The 27,800-nt window shown below is 41.2% G+C and overlaps 1 protein-coding gene across 1 annotated transcript; it reads left to right on the forward strand.

Annotated features, from left to right (window-relative positions):
- Positions 1-644: 644 nt before the first annotated feature.
- On the forward strand, positions 645-26,615 carry arhgdig (Rho GDP dissociation inhibitor (GDI) gamma; the record flags this gene model as incomplete). Its single annotated transcript, XM_083977033.1, has 6 exons — positions 645-717; positions 12,730-12,893; positions 13,923-14,019; positions 21,778-21,854; positions 24,875-24,938; positions 26,416-26,615. 6 exons carry the CDS (start codon positions 645-647, stop codon positions 26,613-26,615), a joined length of 675 nt encoding a protein of 224 aa, XP_083833159.1.
- Between the last annotated feature and the right edge of the window lie 1,185 nt (positions 26,616-27,800).

Raw genomic sequence — 27,800 nt, forward strand, 5'->3', positions numbered from 1 at the left:
ACACACACACACACACACACACACACACACACACACACACACACACACACACGCTGCTGCAGCTCTGCCGGCTGAACCAGCGTCTGCCTGCCGCCGTTAGCTTCCAGCTCCCTCACCGCATGCAAAGAGGGAAGAGAACCAGCTGACAGTTCACATTCCAGCCTCCTACATTTCTCCCTTTAAAAAAAAAAATCACAGCTGTACACAAAAGAGACGAAGAGGAAGAAGAAGAAGTGCAGAAAGCCGGCTGCTCGTGTCTGCTGCCTCTTCCTCCCTCCCTCCCACCATCCTCTCCCTCTCTCTAGCTCACACACATCCTCATCTCATCCACACCCACACCCAAGGATACCCTCCCTGCATCTACGCCTCCGTCTCTCTCACACCACTCCCTCTCCTCTTTCCCCCTCTACCCCTCACCTACATTTTTTGGTATTTTCCTCCGGGGTGTGGAGATGCTCGCCTGACCCCCCCCCCCCCCTCACCTCGCCTTTTTTTTCTTCTTCCCAATCCAAGACTTTTGTGGATGCTCTTCTGTTCAATTCAGACCTGCTCTGCTACTTTGCTGCTACCTGTGGAGGTTCCCTGGTTCTCTGGTTCTACTTCTGCCAGCCGTTGCGCAGAGAGCAGCCCCACAGAGAGGCACCATGCTGGGATTGGACGTTTGTGAGTTTGGGGGTCAGGTGCTGGAGCTGCTGTGGCTAACTATGTGCTACAGAGGTGAGGCACTGGAGGAGTGTGTGTCGTGTGTGTGTGTGCGTGCATGTGTCGTGTGTGTGTGTGTGTGTGTGTGTGTGTGTGTGTGTGTGTGTGTGTGTGTGTGCATGTGTGCGTGCCATATGTCTCAATCCTGGTGGGTGTGGACATTTTTATGTCTAACATGAAGCGCTGCCAAGACAAGCCAAAGGTGGCAGATCAATAGCTATTGATCACATGCTACACTGTGTGTGTGTGTGTGTGTGTGTGTGTGTGTGTGTGTGTGTGTGTGTGTGTGTGTGTGTGTGTGTGTATAGTTGCACTTGTGTCTATGTGTAGCTTTTGTAATTATGTTTCTGGTCACATATAAACACATAAACACACATTCAAAGAGTGTGTGAGAGATGTTAGCAGTAGGGAGCAGGTGTGTGTGTGTGTGTGTGTGTGGGGATGACAAGGCGTATACAGGAGTCAAATGATGTCACCAATGTCTGCTGTTACTTCTCGTGGTATTTTTTGCTTTTGTGTTTGCAGCAGCACCATATAGTCAGTGTTTGTGTGTTTGTGTTTGTGTGTGTGTCTGTGTGTGTTCACTACACTGCAGTATTACTGAACACTTACAGATGGTGGAACAGTCCTGGGGTTTCCCCTCACACGGGTTTGTGTGTGTATAAGAGTGTGTGTTTTGTGAGATAAATGAGAAAAAAGGGAAAGCAGTGCAAAAAAAAAAATCAAAAGATGAGTGAAGTAATTTGACAGGAGACACAGAAACACAGAGGGAGAAAACAGGCAGTGGACTGAAGGTTTTGAAAGTGGAGGTGAAATTAGATTTACGATGTAATTAAAGCCACAAATGATCTCAACCAATAACTATGATTTTCAGCAGCATGAACTGATCACCTGCTCCATTCGGGATCCATGGATTCCTTTGTGTTGCTGCTTAGTTTGTTTCTGCTGCAGAAGTGCTTCAGTCCCAGATCTGTAAAGTTCAACTGTGCTTCCTCTCTTAAACTGGGGTCACTGCTCAGACGCCTTGTAGCCAGTCAACTCTCATTAGTCCACACAACCATGACTGATGTTTTACTCACTGGAGATATTTTGTTTCTGAGGTTTAAAGCCACTTTCAAGCATTTATTCACTAGATGCTCACAGCAATATATATTTGCATTATTTCATTCTTGTCAAAAGGCTGCTACAGTATGATACACATAAAAGCCGCACTTGGGGAATTTAATGGAACTGCAATTTTTTGTGTGGACATAACACATCGAATCTTGTCAAAAACTCTTGGCTACGGTTGAATTTTGAAAAACGAGGAGGAGGAAATTTTGATAGGAACGTGGGAGGTGACTGAGTGGAAGATAAATGGCAAGAGTATAGAGCAAAATGACAAAGTGAGGGGGATGCATGGGGGAGAAACACGGAGGTTAAGAGGTTCGGAGAAAGTGGGAGGCTGAGGAGGAAAAGAAGAAAAGAGGAGCAGTGAAAGGAGGTGAACTGGAAGGTAACAGGAGAGGAGGAAGAGAGAGATGAGAAGAAGATAAATGGATAGTGGAGGAAAAGTGAGTAGGTGGAAGATGAGAAACAGAAGAGGCAGCAGGAAAGGAGGGGAGAGAAGGGGTAGAGGGGGTAAACAAAAGACAGGAAACAAAGAGAGACGCTGGTGGTTGAGATTGAGATGTTCTGTCAGCAGGAGCCCAGGATATTTTACTAAGTGTGTGTGTGTGTGTGTGTGGGTGAGGCCCATTTGGCAGAACACTCTTCATGAGCCGTCAATCAGCAAACACCAGTGCCGGCAGTGAGCAGCACACGCTGAAATAGGCTAATTGAAATCATGCTCTTTTCTATCCTCCTCTTTTCTTCGCTCTCTATCGTTTCTACAACAGTAGGGGTCGTATTGTTTTTACCTTGTAAGTGTGTGCCGTGCTCCTGGAAACACTTCAGTCAGTACCACCGGTCTGTCTGTGGAGAGGTTTTGTCCCGACTGTTCAAGATACAACCAGAAACTTTACAGCGTCTAGGGGAAGTCAAAGAGTTGAAAGATGGGTGTGGTCCGGTCCGACCCGTGGGATCTGAGTACTTGTGTGCTTTGGGTTTTGGATGTCAGCATGTTGACAGGTGTCCTGGCTGCTGTGAACAAGATCGTCTGCGTTTCTCTAACTTGCACAGTCATCCCCATCTTTGTTTCTTTTCTACTTTCTTTCTCGTTGCCAGCTGCTCCCTCCCTGATTTCCCATACCTGCTTCCTCATTCTTCTCCTCGGGTGTCTTGTTGTCTTTGTCCCACTGTCCCTAACACATCCTCTGTACCTGACTTTAAAAGATGGGAGTGGGAGAGTGGTACTGTGTTTTTTTTTCTGTCCCAGTAGTGATAAACGAGGTTGTTCGGGTGAGCAGACACATACGAGACCAATCAAGTCAGTCAATTAGACAACCTGCTGTCTCACACCGGGCTGACGGAGCAGCTGTAATACTGTGTGTGTGTGTGTGTGTGTGTGTGCGCCCTGGTGTACTGTACGAGGCAATGTCAAAGTCACCACGGTGCACAGGGCAGCAGGGGGTGATGTGAGGGTTCATAATGGCGTTTTATGATTTTGGGAAGGAGGGTGTTGAAGCTACAATAGGATGTGAAACTTTTGCTGAAGAGCCGTCACTGTCTCCACCAGCTGTAATAACAAAATGACAATTCACTTACATCTGGTGATGTACGGTGGTTAAAGCCCCCTGCAGCCTCCTGCAGGAGAGTTGGGGTACAGTTGCGGAGTGTGATTCTCTTTTATAGTAGGCCTACTGTTGTTAATACAAATGGTGAGTCCCGCCCCACTCATGGACACAGTGGTACACGTGTATTTGTTGACAAGCTGAAGCCTTTTCCACATTTTGATACACGCCTTGATATTTAGCTGAGGTGCCTCCTGTATCTAATGATCATCTTTGAGATTTTTCTACACAGTGACTGGCCGGATTTCATTGACTGGACACGATTTGGGAAGACAAAAGCCTTTCTGCACTGTAAAAGGTCTCACAGCTGACAATGCATATCAGGGCAAAAATCAAGCCAGAGGCAGAAGGAACAGCCTGCAGGGCTTAGAGGCAGGACTGTATCGAGGAGCAGATCTAGGAGACAAAAGAAGATTTCTGCTGCATTGAAGATTCTCAAGATCACAATGGCCTCGGTTATTCTTACATGGAGGAAGTTTTGGGCAACCAGGACTCTTCCTAGAATTGAACAATCTGGGTAAGAGCAACCTTAGGAAGAGAGGTGACCAAGAGCCTGATGGTGGACTGATGGCTGAGCTTCAGAGATCCTGTGTGGGGATCAGAGAAACTTCCAGAAGCAAGACAGAAGCCTCGCTGCAAAAGGCGTGTCGATGAAGTTTCTCAGCACAGAGAGTCTGCACAGGGTTAAGGGAAAGCTAAACAGAGCCAATTAAAAATGTAGTCCAGGGCACTCAGGACGTCGGTCGAGGCTGAGTTGGAGTTCATACTCCAACTGCACAATGTCTCTAAGCATACAGTACAGCCACAACAACAAGAGAATCTCAGAAGACCTAAGGTTGTGCTCACTGCCAAAGGTTCTTCAATAGTTACAGAGTAAAGGCTCTGAAAAGTGAATACTGTCAATGTGATGTGACAGTTTTTCCTTTTTAATATATCTGCGAAACATGTAATTTTCAGTTTTCACTTCGTCTTCATGGGCTATTGAGTGTAGATTGATGATAGGGTCTGAACACTCACTGACTGTACTGTTGGTGTATATCTCTGACACACAGCATGGGACTGCAGTCTGCCGCTTCTCCAACAGAAAAAAACTAAAGTTTAGGTAGTGTCATGACAATATTTTCCATGTCACATCATTATGTTATGAAAAAAAGTTTTTCCAGCCCAAGTTGAAATCAAACTTGAAAATTCAGTATAGGCTCAAATATTGTATCATTGCCATACCAGTGCTGGTCTTTGAGTGTGCCAGATATTAGTGTGGTCTGATGATGGTGGTTCATTGCTGACATTTTCCTGCTCAAGCCATGATTCCTCATTTTTATCAGTCTTAAAAATATATCCTGTAGTTTAGAGGGAAAAGCTTGACGGCTTGCGGCTTGCTTGGTAATGCATGATAAACACAGTTAAGGGAGTGCAAAAACAAAACAAGGAAAAGAAATCAATGCAAATTGATTTAGCAGTATGTACTGTATGACAACATATGGATGATCTGGAATCGCAAAGCGCATGCGAATCTCAGTTGAGCAGCTGGATTGCACCCTAATCACAAGTGACAACTGTAACATTATAGTTAACACACATTAAAAGGTGTGTGTGTGTTGGGTCTGCAGAAGTCAGCATGCTAAATTCTGTATAAACAAATACAGTGCCAGTCATGAATATGGTGATGTCACTGCTCTCAACAGCTGGTATCTTTTGTTTATTATCTAAGACTTTTATGGGGAAATGTGGGAAATGAGGTTTCCATGACCTGTCTGGTCGGCATGATGAAGTGGTATGAGTGTCTCCGGTGTTGACAGGATGTCTGCAGCACCGCACAGAAATACTGTAGGTGGCAGATCGATTCTGATCGTGTTATAACAAAAAAAAAGGAAAAGAGGCCAGGCACCGGCAGCACCCTCGGAGATAGAGGCATAACCCTGCTCCCATGGCCTCAGTGATGCTGTTATGTTGATCATTTCGCCTTTACTGCCTTTCCCTTCATTGCAAAAGCTGTTATTGGCCTTGCAGAGGCCGGAAAGATTCCTCTTTATCTCCACTTTTTGTATACACTGTATTTGTGTGTTTCAGTGTCCCAGAGGTCTTGTTATAGGATTAGAACAGAGCGGTGACAGTGGGCCTCAGAGGACTACAAAAAAGAGCAAATCAAAGCTTATATCACACACACCAGCAAACACACACACACACACACAAGAAAAAAGGGTGTTTTCCTGACACAGTGAACAGTTATCTGGGTTAAGGAAAGAACAGGCAGACAGGAAGTGATTATAAAAACAGGAGGATTGAGAAAGATTATTGAGGCGAAAGAAAAACAGTCTCCATATCAGTCCACATTCAGGTATATAAAATAATAAAACAGTCCTTTATCTATTGTTCAGGTGATCGCAAAAATCACACACAATGACAATGTCTTAAAAGAGTAGTTTGACATTTTGGGACATTTGTTAGTTAAATATCACGCTACAATGTCTTTGCTGAAAGACTGAGAGCAGCAGGAAACAGCTAGCATGTCAGCCAGAAGATAACATTCACCCACCATTCATATATCTTGTTTCGTAGTGTAAAGATGCTCATTTGTGAGACTGTTTCTTGTTGCCAGGTAACCAGCAGAGACAGGGGAATAAAAAAGAAATCCAACACATAATTAAACCAACAGGATATACACGTTAACCTTTGGAAATGGCCATGCTACATGGTTCCTACTGTTTTAATGCTAAGCTGACCAGTGGTTTTCATGGACAGACCATCACAACTCAAGGACTGAAAAGCACAACTCAGGCGAGGGTCTCGAGAAATCAACGCCACTCATTCAACTATGGTCACTCAGTACACAGGAGAGCAATACTGCACATGCAAGGCAGACTGATCCAGAGGGCGAGGTCAGAAGACTGAGCTGTGGTCACACGCCAAGAAACCCAACAGTGCCAGGAAAAAAGGGCCGGGCGACCTCGACAAATGGATACAAGAGGGAAGACAGCGAGCAGCAGGTGCAACAGATGAGGGCGGAGCCGATGATAACTGTAGTGGGAAAACACACGAGGTGCAGGAAGTGAGAGGGAGAGTCGGTGATTTCAAAATAAAACAGGAAGTGTGGTTGGATATAACAGATTTACTGACCATATTTGCAAGTCTGGGTTTACTGCACACATCCAATCTCAGCGCTTAATCAATTTATAGCCTGATATTTAATTCATTCTTATTTGTTTGGGCATGCATCGTGTCACAGACATGGGACCGTGTTTGTGTGTGTGTTTGTGTGAGGTCTCCTCCTGTGAACAGTCCTCTTCGCATCCTTCTTATCCCTCCTCCCCTGAAGCTACCGCTCCCCTGCCAAACAGACTGTTGTGTTGATTTTCACTTAGCATGTTGGTTTAGCTGTAAATAGCAGCAGATGAACATTGAGACTGTGTCTTGTGGCTCTACATGCATCCATACAGGCTCTAGATCCTCTGTCTTAGTGTAAAAGCTGTGAACATTTTTATTTAATTTTTTATATTATGGTAAAATGTGGTTTGATTCGACGATAGCATTAAAACCTATAGATCGCGTCAGAGTTCTGATCCAGTTAAACAGCATTTACAACAGTCACTCTGTGGTAAATATAATGTTTTCATACGGGCTCAAGAGGATACATAATTATGTATTTAATGAAGTGAAAATAATGAAGATAAATGATTCCCAAGTTGTTTGACAATTAGGTTTTTGCACTTACATGGCACGCTAAGGGGCCTACGGATCTACATTAATAATAAATATTCACAGAGTGGCACAGCAGGTCTCTTTTTTTTTTTTTTTCGTTTTGTTGAGGTGACTAGGTTTCACCACTGTTTTGTTGTTTTGTTTGGACTCTGTTTCCCCAACAGCATCTCTCTTCTGACACATGCCTGCTTCTTTTAGCACAGATTTTCAAAGGTAAATAAAGGTATTTGCTATTATATTAAATTTCAGTGTGGCTGATTTACGCTTGTTCTCCATATTTCAGAGCAGCCATGTGTGTAATGATGCTTGTGATAATAATGAGGTTTGAGAAGCTGCTGGGTTAGTGACACGATTTTACGGGCATCAAAGAAAATGCAACCAGTTAATATCACATCACAGATGGGGGCTGAAGCTGGTTGGAGGACCACACGCACATGCACAACAACGTACACACACGTGCAAACACACACACACATAGGCTACTGCTGGCTTTCTGCTAGTGTTAACTTGTTTCTAATGGCAGATTCACACAATATGGAGGGGTTTAGCCCTGCATGTTCTTTCATATTTCAGCCAGCAGCAAAGGAACTTGAAATTCTTCCATAGTAACAAATATTACAATTACACCACTAAATGTCATACTGCTAAATGCCATTTTTTACTTTTTAATTCAAACAATATAAGCATAACTAGTCTTGAAGTAATTTCACCTGGTAAGCGCAAAGCAGAGATTTTGCCCCTACAACCATGAAAAAAAAAAGAAATCAATATGAAGTATACCGTTGTACAAGCTGCTGTCTCTCCATGGAGCAAACATTGCCTTTTGAAATGAATGTTAATTGATTCAGTTACTGTGACAGGTTCTGGAGATCAAAGAGGCACTCTCGGATGTCAAAGAGGAACCCGGTTTTAAGAGCAGCTCAGAAACACGTTTACGCTGCAGTGTGCGTACATGTGTGTGCACGCACGTCGTGTGGGGGTGGGCTACAGAGTTTGATATGTAAATACCAGAGGATGAATCATTTATAAGGACTTGTACATCCATATCTGACATACTACAGTGTTTAATGTTTGTGTCTAGAGAGAGAGGGGGGGAAATCAGCAATAGATCTCCAGTGTGATATTTTACTAATTATACATATTTTAGCTTGGAAATTGTTGATCTTTTTCTCTTTTTTTAAAAAAAAGTCTGCAATTTTAACATACTTTGTGCACACTTTTCCCATCCATGTCTGACCTTAAACAAGCACAAACAACATTACCTGAGATTAGCTGTTGTCAGTATATGTAATGTGCAAATTTAAAGAAGGTTGGCTATTTGGTAAGATCATAATAATAGGGGGTTAATTAGTTTTTATTGTGCTTAAAATGTTTTAATATGTCTCATTCTCAATGGCAGCAGATGCTCTGTTGCTGCTTTGCTCTCTTTGTACAACTCTTTTGTTGTGCTTAGGCAACTTAAAGTGCTTTAGATAAGCTGTTAGTTTTTCTTGACCTCTAATTCTCGCTGCTTGTTTGAAATGCGTGTTTATTTGTTGCCTTGATGTGACTGTTGTATCTACTGTGACAGTAGATAAAGACTGAAAGATCAAGCAGCACCAGTGCTGATGTTTCACCTAAATCAGTCTTGCAGTGTTGCAATCTCAGTGCTGCGATGTGGCTTAAAGCCAGGCTGAAATTGTTCAGTTACATCTTAGAAGTTGTTGAGTTGAACAGAAACAGCTTTCTCAACATTTTCCCCTATAATGTGAATACTGTAGTTAAAGGAATTGATGGCCGTTGTAATCAATCAGTGAAAACAGTGACAGACATGATGTCTAATCTGTCATAGCTAACTCACTGTCCCTTGTTGATTATAATATAAAAGTTAAAAGTTAGAAAGAAAACAAGAAGGTAGATACAGACTACCTTCAGATGTTTTGGTACTATAAAATCTGGGACACTCATTGATATGAACCCATAAATAATCCATAAATGTAATGATATTTAAAGTGTCACCTGTTGAGTGATTATAACCTATGACATAATTATCCATGTATCGACCCTAGATTATCATTAGCTTCAGAGCTCTACACTGTTTACCATGCAATTTGTGAATTATGGTAGACAACGAGCCTCATATCTGAAATTAGACTTTCATGTTTTAAAAAGCCTACTGTGTGTTATAAAAACCATGTGCGCTAGAAAAACTGCCACCAAGGGATCATAACCAGAAAGAAGGAAACCTTCCCATTAAATATAGATTCATGGTAATGTGTGTGTCTGTGTGTGTGTGTGGTAAAGTGTATTAAAACTGGTATACTGTGAATCTCTCCTGCTGCAAGTGAAAATAAATGTTCCACTGTGTATATTCAGTCACATAAAACAGGTCCACAGCAAAGGTGATGTCAATGCAGGGGGAGTTGAAAGGGTTGCCATGGTGACGGGCAAAGGCAGCGGTGTTTGGCCCTGACTGGGTGGGGTCCTGCTATAAACACAGAAGCCTGCACGGCTATATGCGTGCATGTGTGTTGAGACTTGCTTCGGGTCATCACGTCCCTCATTAACACATTTGATTTCCACTCACACACAATCTAACACACTGCAGCTGTGCGCATTTATGCACTCAGTAGGTGTGTTTGTGACTAGATTTGCGTGTGTGCGCATGTTTGTGTACTCTCTGTGTCATCCAATTACCTCCACACACAGCTCTGAGCTGATATACACTGAGCTGTCTCATTATGAACAGTAAAAACAGAACCAGAGGCTATTACACAAGGCTGTTACAGCACAGTAAACACACATCTACAACGAAGTCTGTCTGTGTGTGTGTGCATGTGTGTGTCTGTGTATGTATCTGTGTTTGTGTGTTGCTCTAGAGTCTTGAGGTACGCATTGTAGATTTGTGATCATAACCATATAACATTGTATTGTGAAAATGATCTGTATCAATTTAACCTCATGTCTGCATTGATGTGGGCATGTGATCACACAAATACACAACAACAACAACAACACAAATACGAAACACGAATGGAAAAGTCACAACAAGAATACAAAAGTAACCACATTACATTCATCTGATTTACCAACATTACCCCAAGTGACATAGGTTAGTCATTGTTAATAGCCCAATGTTGGATGGCAGAGATTTTTCACGTTGAACAACATTGCTGATGAGTAACCCAACACATAATCACACTTCACCTACTTTTCAAACTCCTCCAAAACTCTCCCATTCATAATAGTCAATCTGCCAGCAATTATTGTCGATCAGCAATAAGGACCAATCATATTGACGCACAGCTGCTCACTTCCCCTGTGGCATAATTTGTATTTCTGTTCTGGTGTTTTTTTACCAGTGGCTTTTCCACTGTACTTTCTACCTCTGGTATAAATGTTGATATAGTGACAGTTTTTCAAAAGTTGTAACCACAGTTGATCCAAGTTATTCCAACTATTCAAGTCTGCACATATTCACTTTTCGGCGGTACAGATGAGGGGGATGTCCCAAAATTAAATTTCAGCTTGCAGAACACATATTATCACATTATAGAAAACTCAATATTGAATCAAAATCCCTGATGAAATCAAATCCCGGATTGGCTGGAGGTGGCCTACATAGAGTTATATATCTTATCCCAGACAGTAAGCAATCTCCTCTGTGCTGGTTGAGTTTTCAGTCTGAAATGTAACAGAAATATATTACTTCTGATGAGCTCTGCTGAAAATGTTTCCTGCTTTAAATGCTGCTTCATCAGACAGATGTCATCATCTACTATTTCATTTATAGTTTTCATATGTAAAGTTATAATGGCATTAAGTGCCCATGTGTCCTCCCTGTTTTGAGACAGGTGACAACCAAATAAACAACAATTTATTCTAATGGCCACCAACCAAGGTTATTTCTATTGCAAGAAGGTCTAAGGATAGGATACAACTGTCTGGCTATAGCGGGTCTACCTTTTTGAAGGTTATGATGAAACATTTTTGTTAAAATTGTTTTGAACACCTCATTTTACGGGAGGTGTATTTGATGGTGATGTTGAACTGTGGTGCTTTTGGAAGGTGTTTGTTTTATTTAGCCCCCCTTGATTAAAATGGTTAGAAGAAGGGGAGGTAAAAGTAATTGTTAGCTTACAGTATTTAATGGATAAAGAGCTGAAAGAACTAGTAATATTTACTGTACACTGTTAAAAAGTGTAAGTTAAAGTAATGTTGTAGCCTACATAGAACTAGCCTATATTTAAATAAGAGGAAGCTAACTAGAAACAATAATGGATAAAAAGGTGAAAGAGTTTGACGGTGGTTAAACAATTGACAATAATAAGTAAAAGATATGCTAAATAAGTCACAACATGATTGAAAGTTAATATGAATAATGTCTGTCTAGCCTCTACCTGGTCTTTTTACTAAACTTAACCAACTCCTTTCATCATTGCCTAAGCCCAAACCAGTGCAAAATCTTTTGTGGAAACAAATACGGAATTGTCGGAAAGGCAGGATGAATAAAAGAAAAAAATACCGTCAGTCCGACCGTAGGAGGCAAAAATTGTTGGAATGATGGGACGCTTGATAGAAAATTAAGTGTTGCCCTTAGGGTGTATTCACACCTGTTTAGTGCGCACCCTGGTGCGCACCAAATGTTAAAATGATACATTGTTTCATTTTTCAGTTAGTGCGGTTGCGTTCACACCTGCTTTTTGTCACTCGGGACCAAACTTGGAGAACGTCACGTCTCCATGACTACCGGCTGGAATCTGGAAGCGCTGATTGATAAAACTTTCATGATGGAGACTCCAGTAGGGCCGGTTGTTAGTAGCTCTGGTCATTTATTTCTATATTGTTTGCATGTATAACTCTGTTTGGTACTTCCGGCTGGTTTCCGGTTGCGTTCACCCAGCTCGGTCCCGTTAGTTCCCGGTTAAACGTTAAACACGGCGGACCTCTGCTGCTGCAGCTCGGTAATCAGCTGCTCCGCGGACCCGAGGGACGGACCCGCCGACCTGTCCGGTGTCTGAGCGGACTCAGCGGACACGCACCGACCGGCTGCCCCGCTGCTGCTGCTTCGTTTGTGGGGACAGAGCTCCGCAGCACCGGAGCACCGGGCGGTCTCCCCGCTGCGTTAACCCGTTGTCAGCGACTACGGGAGCCCTTTTAGCTCAAACGTGTTGAGTTCGCCTGGCAGTTGGCTCGCACCAGAGTGCGGTTGCTTTCACACCTAAACTAGTGCGCACCAGAGTTCGGCTGGAGCCGAACCGAGACCACCTCCTCAGGCCGCACTAGTTTTGGTGCGCATTAGAGTGCGATGTGCTTTCACACCAACCCAAACTGGACCAAATTTAGTGCGCACCAGATTTAGTGCGCACTAACACTGCAGGTGTGAATACGACAATTAGAGGCCTATGTCGGACTGGTGGTTGCCCCCCAATTATCCAAATGGTAGGCTATACAATTAGCTAACAGTCTTTTCCCAGTTGAATTTCCAGTGAATGAACAGGCAGATTAATATTAAAGGTGTTTTTAGTGAAACTAAATGTGTGGCTACAGCAGACAGAAAACACAGGTCTAGAGAAGCATTTAAAACTGCAACATGGAGGGGTTTATATTTAATAGTCTTCTCCCTTTTCTCTGGAAGGTCTGATGGCTGACAAGAAGGATTTGCCCATTGAGGAGGAAGAGGATGAGAGAAACCTCAACTACAATCCTCCGGCTCTGAAGTCTTTGCAAGAGATTCAGGCACTGGATAAAGATGACGAGAGTCTGGTCAAGTACAAGCAGACCCTACTGGGGACGGCTCCAGTGACAGCAGGTTTGTGTGTGTGTATTGTGTGTGTGTGTGTGTGTGTATGTGTGGTTATTGATTACCTGAGGTGACAGATGGGCCGGTGATTCACAGTGGTTCCCATTGTTACTGCAACTTTAATAATAGCATTCACTCAATATAACGACTTCGTATATAGTTCCTTGGAGTCATCAACTTCTGATCAAACACACACACACACACACACACACACACACACACACACACACACACACACACACACACACACACACACACACACACACACACACACACACACACACACACACACACACAGGAGCAGACCTGCTTGCCTCAGCACCTCTAATCCAGCAGCCCGGCCATGACAGCTGATATCAGTAGAATAGCTCTGCTGTAACTCTACACCACCACATCTACAGCTTTTCATACAGCAAATACAGTGGGAAAAGCAGAGAGGGGACAATTTATCATTATACAGAGGGATTTTATCTTTTAATGTGTCAGTCCTGAATACTACACACTACTATACCCCCACAACATTACAGTAATTTATACCTGGACACTGTGATTTTACATGTACACAGTCTAAACTTTTTTCATGACAGCTTTTGTATCGTTATACCCACTATGTGCAACCCCAGGTATGGAATGAGGATTTATTTATTCACCTAACTGCCCATCAGCTTAAGCTGCAGTTTGCAAACAGTGCTAGACAGCAACAAGCGTTAGCATGAAAACAAACTAAACTCTCTCAAACATGTGTATTTTTAGCTCAAAACACAAGTGTTCATATGTAAAGCTTCACAAAACTGCTAGCATGGCTATAGATTTGGATTTCTATATCGAATAGGTGATGAACCTAGGTGATCTACACCTCCTGTACAATACCACTGTGATAAACGGTTGGTTTTTGAAGCCAATATGCACCTCCTATGTACTCTTAATATTTTTCTCTTTCCAATTTTGAAATTTTCTTTATGTTCATACTTCATTTATTTTGTGTATTGATGTGTGTGAAGATGAAGGTGTTGCAGAACAAATGTTTTTTGTATTTTCCAGACATCTCTGGACCTAATGTCTGCGTAACCAGGTTGACTCTGCTATGCGATGACGCTCCTGGACCAATCACCATGGACCTGTCAGGTACGTAACACTTCCCTATCATCACTCTAGCCAGCATTTTCTTTTGTTGTGGATGTGGTGAGGTGCTGCTGTACTCTCTCTCATACTGATATGCTCTGGAGCAAGGCATCCCACCCCACTGTGCTGCAGTTTATGTGCAGAAAGACTGCAGTGGGTGTGTCCATGCTTGAGAGAGGAGAGACAGCTAAATGTTTGCTTAGTGGGCAGTATTGACATTTTCCCCTGGGTGCAGGCGGGAGCGACAGGCGGGGAAGGGGAAATGAGGGGGTCTGTAAGTTTATGTATGTGCATGTGTGAGTCTGCAGCACATGGTAATCAGGTGTCTGCAAAGAGATTATGTCATTACCTACAGGGGACAAAGTTGAGAAAAATGTCAATCTGTGTGTGTGTGTGTGTGTGTGTGTGTGTGTGTGTGTGTGTGTGTGTGTGTGTGTGTGTGTGTGTGTGTGTGTGTGTGTGTGTATGTGTGTGTGTGTGTGTGTGTGTGTGTGTGTGTGTGTGTAGGTTTACCCGTCACCGACGTTTATCAGCTGATTTGGCTGCATGCATGGTTTGCTTTGATTCATCCTTGTCTGAGGATTTTCCTGCTTGTCACACACAGAATTATACATTCCCACTGTATGCACACTCACACTCAAAAAGACTCAATCACAGAGCGCTAAGACTAATAACAGAGGTCACCTGGTTGCTAGGCAATGCCGACTTCATACAATGCCGTTTGCTCTGAGAGATAGAAACTTCCTTGCAGGCTTTAATTTGGTTTCAGAGTGTATTAGGAGAGGACACTGTAGAAATATCATTTTTCAAATTTGTTCTCAGTTATACAGGATACAGGAAATGAAAGGCAGATGGGAAATCACTTGAGAGATCTGGCGCTGGGCTTAGGCACAAATTAATACTGATCATAGGCTACACCTGAAGTCCAGTTTACTCTTCTTGAGGAGTACTACTCAGTCTGTGGAAGTGGTTGCATGTCCTCTGTGGCTCTGGACGAGCTGTGTCATGTCTGATGATGTCAAAGTGATGTCATCACAGTTGTCTCAGCAAAGGGCTGAGGCTTGAATTTCTTAACAGGGAGCCTGCATTGCATTGATAACTGCAGGTGTAGAGTTTAAGAATCGCTGGTGTTAACCAGGCAGGGAGGGTCGAATGAAAAACACTACATGAACATAACGTTTGGTTACCAGCCAGGGCAATAAGCACTTAAGTGACACAACACAATAACCCCTTTTTTCCCCAAGCTGTCTACTGTTGAAAAGACTATGCCAACGTAGAGAGCAATACTGGAGGCAGGTTATTTTGTATTTAGTTTAGCAGGCAAGTGTTCATGTCAAGTAAATGATGTAAATTATTTATTTATAAATAAGTGTTTTTTGCATAACTGTCCAACTGGTGCTATCCATGGTACTGAAAGCAAACTACATACTCTTCTAGGAGCTTGCGAGATCCCTGGTGGGCTCATACGTTTATCTCGATTTGTGAGGAATGACCACTTGTGAAACATGATGCTGCTATGAGTCTATATGTAACCGCTGCTTGAAAAATGCTTGAGTGATACAGACCGCTGATGATTAGATTGGGAAGGCTAAAGCTTTTGGGAGAGTAATGTGATGTTTTGTATTGTCTGACTCCCAGTGTTAGTGTCTGCTCCTCCTGCTTCCTTAGCAGACAGAGCCTTGATCGCAGCACAGGAAATGCTCTGTGACACTGGCCAATGGTTTAGATTTATTTGATTTAAATGTAATGTTACAGGCAAATTGTGTTTCCATCCAGTTGTTGAAAATACTGAAACATTTATGCGTATTTTCCCTGAGAAAACAGCTCAAATAATGACTGGATTTATTTGGTTTAATTGGGAATGATCATGTGTGTGAGTGTTGTAGAGAGAAAAAAGAGAAATAGCTTCATGTTGTGTGAGAGAAAAGCATCTCCATCATAAATCTGTAGAGTAAGCAGCAGTGTAATAATCGCTCTTGCTGGTGTATCACTTTACAGTCAGATAGCCGAGCCGGCACCAGACTGGATGTGAAATGGACTTTCCATTGGTGGCTGAATGCATTAGAGACCTCATTATATATTATAGGCAGTGTTGGGAGGGTTACTTTTAAAATGTATTCCCCTACAGATACTGATTACATGCCCTAAAATGTAATCTGTAATGTATTTGGATTACTCAATTAAAGTAATGTATTCTGAATACTTACTGGATTACTTTTAGCTTACTTCAAAATCGTCTACAGTACCTGGGCGCCTTTAACTGGGACACTGTTTGCTTTCTAGAATGATCTTACACATGATCTTATAGGCTACCGTGGCTCCTTTAAACTAAAGCATTAATAAAAATGTGTTTGAATTTGTCACACCACAGTTAAATTTGTTATTGATCATCCAGCCAAATTTTTTTTTTTTTTTTAAATCTCCAATCACATGAAATTAGTATATTAAAACAGAGCAGCTTCCTCTGCTCTACAGTGCATGTCCAGGCAGCCTCTGAGCCTCGCTACTTATGCAGAATACCCTCGAATACATGAAAAATACACAATTTAAATTAGGTTTTGTTTGTGAGTGTAGGACAAGCAACATGATGATATTTTGAAAATGAAGTAATGACAGGAGCCACTGCTAAATCTGCAACTGTAACTAAAAATGAATTTTAAACTCACTTCTCTGCTGCAGTCGGTGTCATTTTGGGAACAGCGTGACGTTGCTGTTAAACCAAACATCATGACAGTAAACAGTTTTTCAAAACTTTATTTTGTGTTCTGGGTGGTCACAGAAACATCATATTAAACAGCCAATCTTGAATTTATATTTACTGCAGAAAAAAATGTATTTGGAATCGAATGATTGTTTTATTTGGCCAGATGTTGGGCGGCCTGTTTAATAGGACTGGTCTTCGGTTTATAATGTCAATTGTTTTCCTCTTCGGCATTTCATACAAGCATGCATTTGTGCATATATTTACTCAATTAGGTTTCAGTAAACACATTCAGGAACTCCAGTCACAGATTTGATAAATGAGAATCTATCCCAAAACCTTGAGGTTAAAGGATAATTTCAGTTTATTTGGTTTTATTCTTTTAAACTGGGCCCTCGTTCCTATTCCATCCCAGCAATGTTTACAGATAGTTACAGAGATTTGAGAGTAGAATAGGCTTTTCAAAAGTTGTCTCAAAAAGCTAAATGCCATGACATTTATTAATTCATCAATGTATTTATCTTTCCAGGAATCAAAAGTGGCATGTTTTGACAGTGAACTTTGATGCAGTGGGTAAAGGTTATAGGGTTAGGGGGCTCAATCCTTTTTACATGGAGCTACCAGACCTGTAGCAAACACCGTGACCACTATTAGCTACAGTGGCACATTTTCCAATCGTCCAATTGTATGTCCCGGGTCCAGGTCATGTTTGATTCACTATTGGGGATTATTTGTGTACAGTTTGTCTACAGGCTCTGATCGTGTGACCTTTGCCTCCCAAGTCTAGACAGTTACTCTGGCGAGTGCATTTTATTTATGACCAATATAAATGATAGGCAACCCACAAAAATATGACAGTTTGCTGTAATTCACAATCCTCTTTTACTTAGTGGCACAAAGTGGACCTGGTTAATCTCTAAATAAGAAATAGGCACATTATGTGCAAGAGGGGACCTTCACTCATTAATCATTCTATGCCCTGTACGTAAGCAGGAATGTGAATGGAAGAAACCTTTGTGTATCTTTAACTTAAGCACAGTCAGCCAGTGAAAACACAGCCTGCCAGGATCTTTTTTTTCTCTGGATTATTCACTGCAAAATTACAGAATTTGATGGGTTTGAATAATTGAATTGATCGAATGAGATATTAAATTATGAGATTCATTCAGTCAATTTACTGGACACATTCTCCTCCTCATTTTGACTATATGACTTAATTTCTGTGTTAGATGTCCTTTATTACATCCCTTCCGTCTTATCAGCACCTCTTTAATGTTACGAGAGCGCAGGCCCTTTGCTATTGGACTTTAGGTCACTTTGCTTTCAGGTTAATCCTCCACAGGAACTGACACTATTCCAGCTTTTACTGCTGCCAGTGTTTCGACCGCGGGCCTGAATGTTTACTGTGATATGAAAAATGTTTTTTTATCAGGCGACACTGGCAGCACAAAAACAACTTGTACTTCTGTGTCTGTGTGGATACAGCAATAAGATGACCCCTGCCAAATGTGAAAAAAGAAAGAAAAAAAGAAAACTAGAAACAAAACAGTGACCTAGTTTGGCTTGTGTGTGAATGGTACACATCAAAATTGTAACGTTTTACTACAAAATATTTGCTGTAAAGCATTTTTATTAATGTGAGGCAATTTCACAACAATAGCACAATGAAATGAGTTCACATAATATCAAAGATTTATCTTCATCTTGAGCCATATTCGATTTTTGAAATCTATTTCTCAGCTAATAAGGTACAGTACAACCATATTTCTAAGCTGTAGGGTTTAACACTGCACATATAAATATATATCCAATCCTCTGCCAAATCACACTACACAAAGCAATATCCTTGACAGTGACTTTTCAGTGCTCTGGTGTCCTAAATGCGAGCAGCACCGGCTTTGTTAAACTTTCATGCTCCCAGGGTTGTTTTGCTGAGCACGCTACACGCTGCTGCTACACATTAACTCACTCACACTGAGCAGCCTCATCTTTACCTCACTGTGTGACTGGCTTATTCTGGGTTGCGTGTCCAGAGTTATGTCAGTAATATGTGATCACGGTCAGGATATTTCATTTGTGAAATTCAAATAATGATGGAGGGGATCTATTGAAAGTGAAATTAATTGAAAAGAACTGGGAGACTTTCCTCTGTCCCCTTTGCTGTGTTAGCAGCACAGGAAACCTCCCTAATGTGCAAGAAAAGAAGAAAGAGGAAGAGGATTAATGTTTTGACTACAGGCCAATTTCTAATCTTTCTCATGGCCTAATTTAATGAGGGCTGTCTCTCCTAAACCTATTCGCAAAAGTCTTGATAAATAGGTTCACTTTGTTTTTTATCTCCACAACTGCAGCACTGAAGGTTCAGCTTCCCATCTGACACTAAATTAAACTCATCATCAGACTGCTCTGTCTGATCCTGACTCCCACCGTGAAGTATTCAGATCATTTATGTAAAGTAGAATATCAACTACATAGTCCAGTACAAGTAAACGTCATGCATTAAAAAATTGTTTACATAAAAATGATTATGATTAAAAGTACACTGATTTATCAGAGTCCTTATTGTACAGAAAGGTCCTGTAGCTATAGAGAGTTCAGTTATCATACTGGATTGGTATGACTGTCACTAATATGTAGGCTGCAGTTTTGGCTAAAGCCCTGGCTGTGGACAGTTATGTCAGCTGGACCAACTGTTTTAATGTCGACTAAAATATCTGTTGTTTGTTTGTCCAGCAGTTCATTACAGTTTTATACCCACTCCCATCAGCCTCTGCTCTAATTTATGTTTAATGCTAAATGCTAAAGCAAATGTACTGTAGGCCTATCATGCTAACAGGCTATGGGTTTCTATTGAATAACATGATGAGCTATGCTGACCTTAGCATAGCGATGTTTGAATTTAAAACCAAGGCACACCCGTGTCTGTAGCTTGGTCCAGCCTCACAGAGCCACATGTACAGTATCTATCTGATACTTTGTGTATATTGTTACGGTCAAGGTGGAGCTTTTAGTGATCGCATACTGTTGAGTTTAATCTACAATAATAGGCTATCACATTTTATGATCTGATGACGTATTTTGAATAATTGCTTAGTTTTATTCTGAAAGGCAACTGTAGCTGGCGGATTAATGTAGTGAGGTAGTTTTCCCTGTTGCACAAAGCTCATGTGATATCTCTCTGCTTTACTCAATTTCAAAAGAGAGAGAAAAAAATCAACCCATGAAAAATATTATACCTATTATGTCTCTCATTTTATTTAGTTTATTTTAAAGTGAGTTCTGCTGAGACAAAACATGAAACAGTACAAACCTGATAAATACTGAATTAACTTGCAGTGACAGGTTTTAATGAAAAAATAAAATAAAATTTAAGATGGTGTAAGAGGGATTTTCAGTTCACTTGCTCTCTAATATTTCTTGCTCCAGTACAATGTTTCCCAAACGTGAGCTTCAGAGCATCAGTGTGTGGATCTGCCTGCACGCGCATCCTTGCGTGCGTACTTGCACGAGTACATACCCGTGTGTGTGTGTGTGTGTGTGTGTGTGTGTGTGTGTGTGTGTGTGTGTGTGTGTGTGTGTCTTAGGAGAACAGGTAGACAGCTCTCCACACTGACCTATTTTCTCTGTCAGACGCTCCCCAGGGAGGCCAGCATCTTTTCTCTCCTCTACGTCTCCAGAGACAGGAGGAAAAAAGGACGGGGAGAGGAAGTGGAAGGAGGAGAGGGGAGAGTTAGTAGTGGGAGATATATCGAATGGAATGAGACATAGACACAGATGGAGCAGTGAAAAATCTCTAAATGTCAGCTACTGAGGAACAGCTTTATTAGTTCGATGACATACACTTTTGATTTTATCTAATGGGGAATTTAGAGCCTTTTATGTGGTGATGGTATACGGCTCCAAATCACAAGAGGACGTGTAGAATTTCAGTCAAAACACGACAGTCAACATAAGCAGTGTTAAGAGATTTTCAAATGCAATATGCTGTTTGTTGGAGGCTTTTATGTGAAGTGCCTAAATGTGCCACAAGCACATATATATTTAATATGGGTAACACCAGTGGGAATCAAACCTCTAACACCAAACACGGCATTTCTGAGCGGCTGTTGTACTGCCTGCACTGTGTGTGTGTGTGTGTGTGTGTGTGTGTGCATATCTTATCTGTTGGTCACTTTCTGTCTTTTTCTATCCATCCTCTTCCTCTCTCTCCCTCTCTTCCTCCTCACATCACTGCTGTCTGTTTTTATTCATCCCGTTTCCTCTATCTCTCCTTCATCTCCTCGCTCCCTCTGTCCATTAGGAAGCACTCAGGACTGATGGTTGGGTTTAAATTGAGATATAAAGTGATTAGGCGGTGGATGCATTTCTGATTGCTATGTGCTTTTACAATGGCCCAGGATGCTTTTTTCCTCTTGATATGAACCCATTCAACTCCACAGCATGGCAAAGACGATTTTATATTGCAAAGAAGCCATTCTGTGTTACCAGTAACACTAAATCCCCAGTGTGTGTGTGTGTGTGTGTGTGTGTGTGTGTCGGAGTTCTGCTGAAGGCATCACACCTTCAAGTATGACATCCATCCATCTAAACGAGCCAAATCCCTGATTTAATTTTATATTTCAGTCATTTTTAGCCACAATTATCATATCATACACCACTAAGCAAACAAGCTGTGCTGCACCTTTTCAACAGCTACCATATTAAACCTAAAGCTGACGATATCTTTTTAAAAATGTAATAATAAATCTTGGCCTGCTGCTTGTTATTTGGAGATTCAATAAATTAAAAGTCAAGAAAACAACAACTACTAATAACTCTTAAAATGTCCAATAGAAGTAGAAATATGTTTTTTCAACTATGTACAATATGGATTTGTGCTTTTTTTTTTGTATGCCTGCCACTGAAATCAGCAGCAGTGTGATCATACAATGAGTCATTCTGCATGTTATCATCATCATGAGCAGCACACGTCTGCAGAGATGCGGTCACAGGTGATGTCATATATGTCATGTTAACCTTGAGTAAAGTGTAACTGTTGTTTTATTTCTGTGTGTGCACAGGAGACCTGAACGCTCTGAAGGAGAAGAACTTCTCCTTACAGGAAGGAGCCAAATACAGACTAAAGATACACTTCAAGGTAAGAAGAGATGCAGTCACAGAGCTGTGTTAAGGGTGGAGAGATTTATTGTGAAGGATTATTTTGTGTGTGTGTGTGTGTGTGTGTGTGTGTGTGTGTGTGTGTGTGTGTATGTGGACGTGAATGAACAAACAGACAATCAGGTATTTACTGTAGCTAAGTGGTGTAGAGATAAAAGGGGGAATGAGACAGTGCTGAGTAAGCTTCCATGTACTATACAATTAAACCACAATATCAAACGAGACCATTATCATATTTGATGAGTCTTTTTAGTGCTGTTTCATCTTAAAGTGCCAGTAATCATCAATGCAAGAGAAGCAATTTAAGGTCAATACATCTGTCTCTCAAGTCTGGCAATGATTTTCTTTACATTTCTAAAATTACAAAGTCATTAGGCTACTTTTAAGTTTCATTGGCATTTTTGACTCCATTGGCAGCAGCTATCAGTCAGTCAGCTGCTCACCCCCTAAGTTCAGACTCAAGTATCTCAGACCCCTGTAGGTTGACGTGTTGAAATATCTTATGAAGTGTCGCATGTATTGCCACTACTGTATACTTCATACAGCCACACATGGTACCCAGAGGGGAAGAATGTGATAATCACACTCGAGTCTTGTTAGCTGCCTCCTACCAAAAGCGTTTGTTGCCCTATGTGCTTCCTTTTTGCCCAAATGGCTCACCAGGTAACTGCCCTTTGTCCCTCCACTTCACCGTTGTGATGGCAAAAATCTGTCCCAAAACTGACAACACATTCAAAATGTTCCATTATCCTCTCATGCCATTGTCCCCAGCCTAGCATGGCCTTTTTATGTCTTTCTCTTTCTTCATCTCTCTCCCACATCATCATTTTCTCATCACCCTGTTTCCCTTCCTTCCTTTCTCTGTCACAAATAAACCACTTAACTCTCATGTAAACACATCACCGCTTTTTTCCCAAGATGCACCCTCATATATCCAATAAATAAACACAGTCAGTGGGGAATGACATAGGCTATTTTTGAAAGGATATTCAGACATACTGAGTGTGCCAATGAGACCAGAAAGGATGTTTATGTGACAATGATATTGTTAAGAACCCATAAATATTTCTACGTTTGTCCAATTAGCCACTGGAATTAGAAAAATACAACAACAATATCCACCCGGAATGCAAACTGCATCACCAGTGGCCAGTGTTTTCTAATTTAGAGGTGCTTCGGGTTATAATGTCCTTGAGAACTTAATGATTTAGTAGTGGCTGTAATTCTTGTATATCGCTAACATTCAATGGAGATAGGCTACTTCAACACAGCTCATCTACATCTGATAATGGGAAATATTTTTGTACTGGATATGACGTTAACATCTCTGTGAAAACTGCAAAAAATACAATTTGATGTCAAAATCACCAAATTAGACTATGCTGTGTGAGAGAGATTGGGGTGGAGATAGAGAGATAGAGGGAGAGAGAGAGAGAGAGAGGCTGATACGCAGCAAAAGACCACAGGCTGGGTTTGAACCTGCCACATCAGGTCAAGGACTAAAAGCCCAATTAGCTCTGACTCCACCAGGGTCACAAACAGACTGTCTTTGTTGTTTTGATTCTGACGGAGCTCACAGCCCTGGTCCAGGATCTGTGATAGTTTGGCCTGTATTATACTTCAACACCAGACCATAACATATTTTTTATAAGAAGCAGGTCTTAACTTTGAACTGTGTATAATTGGTTGTAGTGATCCTGTTAATGCTGACTCCTGTCTCTTATCAGCATATCTTATGTTTAGTTGTTCCTCTGCTTCCTTTAGTAACAATGATGCATGCAGTGAAAGTAACATGGCATTAGAGGCGGGTCTCAGTGCATTGGAAGCAGCAGCCAGGAAACCAAAGTGCAACACAGCACACCACTGACCAGTGATGGATCATCACCAGTCAGTCATTTAATGAGCCAGTCAACAACATTTACAGGGCCCAAAAATAAGCAAGTGACGACCAATCTCCTCCATAAAATACAGACTTTTTTTGAAATGAAGAGACTGTATAGCTGTGAGTGTTTGTGTTCATGTCTGTGAGTAGACTGGAGGCAGTCCTCCGAGGACTTGGCCCTGAAGGGAAGGGGAGATGTGCTGAGAATGACCTAATGACTCAGAGGCAGCAGCACACTGCTCTGCTGTGAGGACACCTGCTGGACAAAGAGCTTCACTACCATCAGCTTAGCCCTACTGTTTCGCAGACATTTGATTTACTTCCATCACCCTATTTTTTTTTTGTCATTTCTTCCCACCTAATTGCAACTTATATGTTAACAAATGGATTTTTCAGTTTCACAAGTTCTGTGATACAGTGGTATATGTATGTGGATATTTGTAATGCAATCTATGCTTGCTATATATATTCTACATGGTGAGGGACAACACCCTGCTTGGAATAAATGTTCAACTTCAATAAAAGAAACATGAACATGTTCTATGTGGGGTTTCAGTGGAGTAAGAGCCACTGTCAACACAACCATAGAAACAGAGCAGAGGTCTTAGAAAAAAGTAATAATTTAAAAAAATAGATCGAATAGATAGAAAAAAAAGTATCAAGCTACAAATATGATGTTAATCATGTTTTAGGTGTTAAAAGCAGTCAAATAAAAAGGTTAATTAGGGTTAATCAGAAGACATAAACTTACTTTATTGTGTGTGAATTGATACAATGATTTTGTAATGGCTGTCTTTTCCTCAATATGTGGTGTTTGTAAACAACAAACAAATGAAATGTGTTGTTCATTTCTGGATACCTTGTTATCTGTAATTGAAAAATGTATTCACTTATTCAGTTATTGAATTTATAATTAGGGCTGATACTGTCGGCTGGCTTGAACCTTTCTTTTATGTGGAGCTTCTAAAATGTGTCTGTGTGGGTTTACCTTGCATGCTCCAATTTCCTCCCACTTACAGTCACCTAGACTGTGAACCGGAGAATGGAAAATTGTCTGTAAAGTGTGATTTTGTAAAACATCCATGCCAAGATTTGATGAAACTGAGTGTGTCCTGCAGGTGAAAAGAGAAATCGTTGCTGGCTTGAGGTACCATCATGTGACCTACAGGAAAGGAATGAGAGGTAAGTTCACTCATTTAATATAGGCTACCGTTTGAGATCAAGAGTTACGCCTACCCTGATTAATCATTGTACATCTTTGTCATTTACTGCATGAGCTGCCCATAAGTTTTTAGAAATGTTTTATCACCTACAATTTAACCATTTATACCTCAGAATATGCCATTTATCCTGCAGATGAGCGCACATTTAGCTTCTGTGTCTTATACCTTTCAACAAGAAAGTGTATATGAACCTCAATAAATCCATGCCTATATTCATCTGTTCCTCAATAAATGACAGTTGGGCAATCAAGGAGTAAAAATGTCTTTGTTGAATGTGAAAACTAAGACAGGTTTATGAAGCAGAAGAAACTTATGAGAAGCAGAAATAACCAGTGAGTGGAGAGGACTAAGTAAAACAATAATAAAAACCTCAACAGTAACAAAAGTATTAAAAAATAAGAATGTACTACTGATCAGCTAAAACGGGAACATCTGGAAGTTAAGTGTGGTAGTTGGTTGTTGCAGCACTCCTTAGTCTCTGAGACAATCTCAGCTGCTGTTGGCAACGAGCCTCATTAAAACAATCAAAATCGAAACATAGCAATAACACTGGCACTGAAAGTTTGTACTACTCTGCTACTGTGAGGGGGAAAAAAGAAAAACTGGAAAAATGCTGTTTGCAAGGTTGATTAACTCGGAATATCTCAGCCATTTATCATAATTAGGCTCCTCGTCAAACCTAAAGTGCTTCTCTTTAAGAATAAATGATATAAACCACCACCATCTGAATTAAATAAATAAAACTGATTTCAACGCCATTGCTGCATAGCTGCACTAATTGTAGCAATTGTAAATATATATATATATACTCACACACACTGTATCCATCCATGCAGATGTGGCCCCAGGTTACTGACAGTGTTGGGGAGACTTAAACTAGTTGAACTACATAGCTTAACTACAATTTGAAGTAACTTGCTAGTAGTTTAACTACATTCATATTTTGTGCTTTATCCAGTATTTCAACTACTTTTTGGGTAATTTTTTGTAGTTTAACTACTCAATTTACAAACTACTATTTTACCTCTTTGTATTTTTTATTAAATTTTTTGTTGATTGATTTACATTTCTGATTTACAAGTGGGTATGGGGTAGAATTTTCATTTTCTCTTTATATTACCCAACATGTCTATGGTGAACCTACAGTATGTTGACCAAAAATGTCAGCTTTTCTTCTTTAAAAAATAAAACTGAGAGGCATATTATATTTTTATATTATATTTTGTTTCATATACACCTCATGTTGATTTATTTAACACTGAGTTAAATGACTATGAGTATAAGTAAGCCTAGTTGCTTAAGCTACTTTTTTTAGTTTTACAAACTGCATTTATCCATATGTAGTTTGTTCACACTACTGCTAATTTCACCAGCTACGCTTGCAAAGTAGCTTCCCCAACACTGGTTACTGATAAGTGTCTTGTATGTCCCTGCAGTGGAAAAGGTGACGTACATGGTGGGAAGCTACGGTCCGAGGGCGGAGGAGCACGAGTTTGTGAGCCCGTGTGACGAGGCTCCCAAAGGCGTGATGTCACGCGGCCACTATCAGATCAAATCTGGCTTCGTCGACGACGACAAGAACATCTACTTGGCCTGGGAGTGGAACCTGGACATCAAGAAGGACTGGAATGAGTAGAGGTAGAGAGAGACATAGAGGGTTGATGCTACTCTCTTCCCTTCTTTCACTTCCTCTTCTTCACCTCCCTCTCTTCTTTCCCCTCTTTTACCCACCTCCACGTTGTCTTGTGAGAGCAGCCTTTGCACTGGCCAAAACAGGAGGCTCTCACCTCCTTCTCCTCCTCCTCCTCCTCCTCCTCCCCTCTCCCTCCTCTCCTTCCACTTTTTGTTCTTCTACATTTTCCTCCCTGCCTGTTTAATGCAGCTCTCCTGAAACCTGAGAGCAACTGGGACTTTTAGAAGAGAGAGTCTCCCCATCTCTCTGTCTCTTATCCCTGCATTATATCTACAGACATATCCTCATCCACACGATGAAGTCTCCCTTTCCCTTTTATTTTCAGTCTCCCTCTCCTCCTTCTGTCCTTCTCATCCTGTCATATATCCATAATTTCATACAGCAGCAGTGGATGGTCTGAAAAGCAGCAATTAAAGGAAGTCACTTGAGGCACAAAGGGAAAAATACAAGACAGCAAAAAGTCCTAATGACTTGTAACAGCTTAAATAGCTGCTGTTGTAGCTGTTTTCAGCAGCCTGTAAGATTCCTACATTATTATCAGGATCGTAGAGTCATGATTTACTGCAACACTGTTCAGTTTACTGACACAACATGCCCTGAACTGTGTGCGATGCGCTTAGAAACTTTCCCTAATAGACTTTCCCAGAAAGAAGAGATGATATATATGAACAGAGGGCATTATGATACTCAGCAGGAACATTTAATGAAAGCTTTACCAGTAACAGAGCTGAACAGGGGGCCATAGAGCCAGAGACACGATGTGAGGAGGTTTTCTGAAAACAATGAGAAGTTGGTTCTTGTAGTCTGGATCATGTGAAGCCGCAGCAGAGTCTGCGACACGGCTCATGGAGGCATTTCAGGGACTTTTAGCACCCGACTGCCGCAATTTGCATCAAAAATCGTGCTCTTTGTCTGAGTCATAACTGAGTCAAATATGAGGTACACTTCCCAGAGATATCACGCTCTCTGATATTTATCGTGAATAATGTCCATAGAGCCACTTACAAATTGTAGGATAAAAAAAGATGCTCCTGTAGTTGTAGTCGCTGTTGTTCCAAAACTTAGAGCATGATGATCCCCCACATAAAAATCCACTTGGTGGAGCCCATAGTGTCATAAATAGCTCTG

The sequence above is a fragment of the Trachurus trachurus genome (assembly GCF_905171665.1).
Source record: "Trachurus trachurus genome assembly, chromosome: 8".
Taxonomy (NCBI): Eukaryota; Metazoa; Chordata; class Actinopteri; order Carangiformes; family Carangidae; genus Trachurus; species Trachurus trachurus.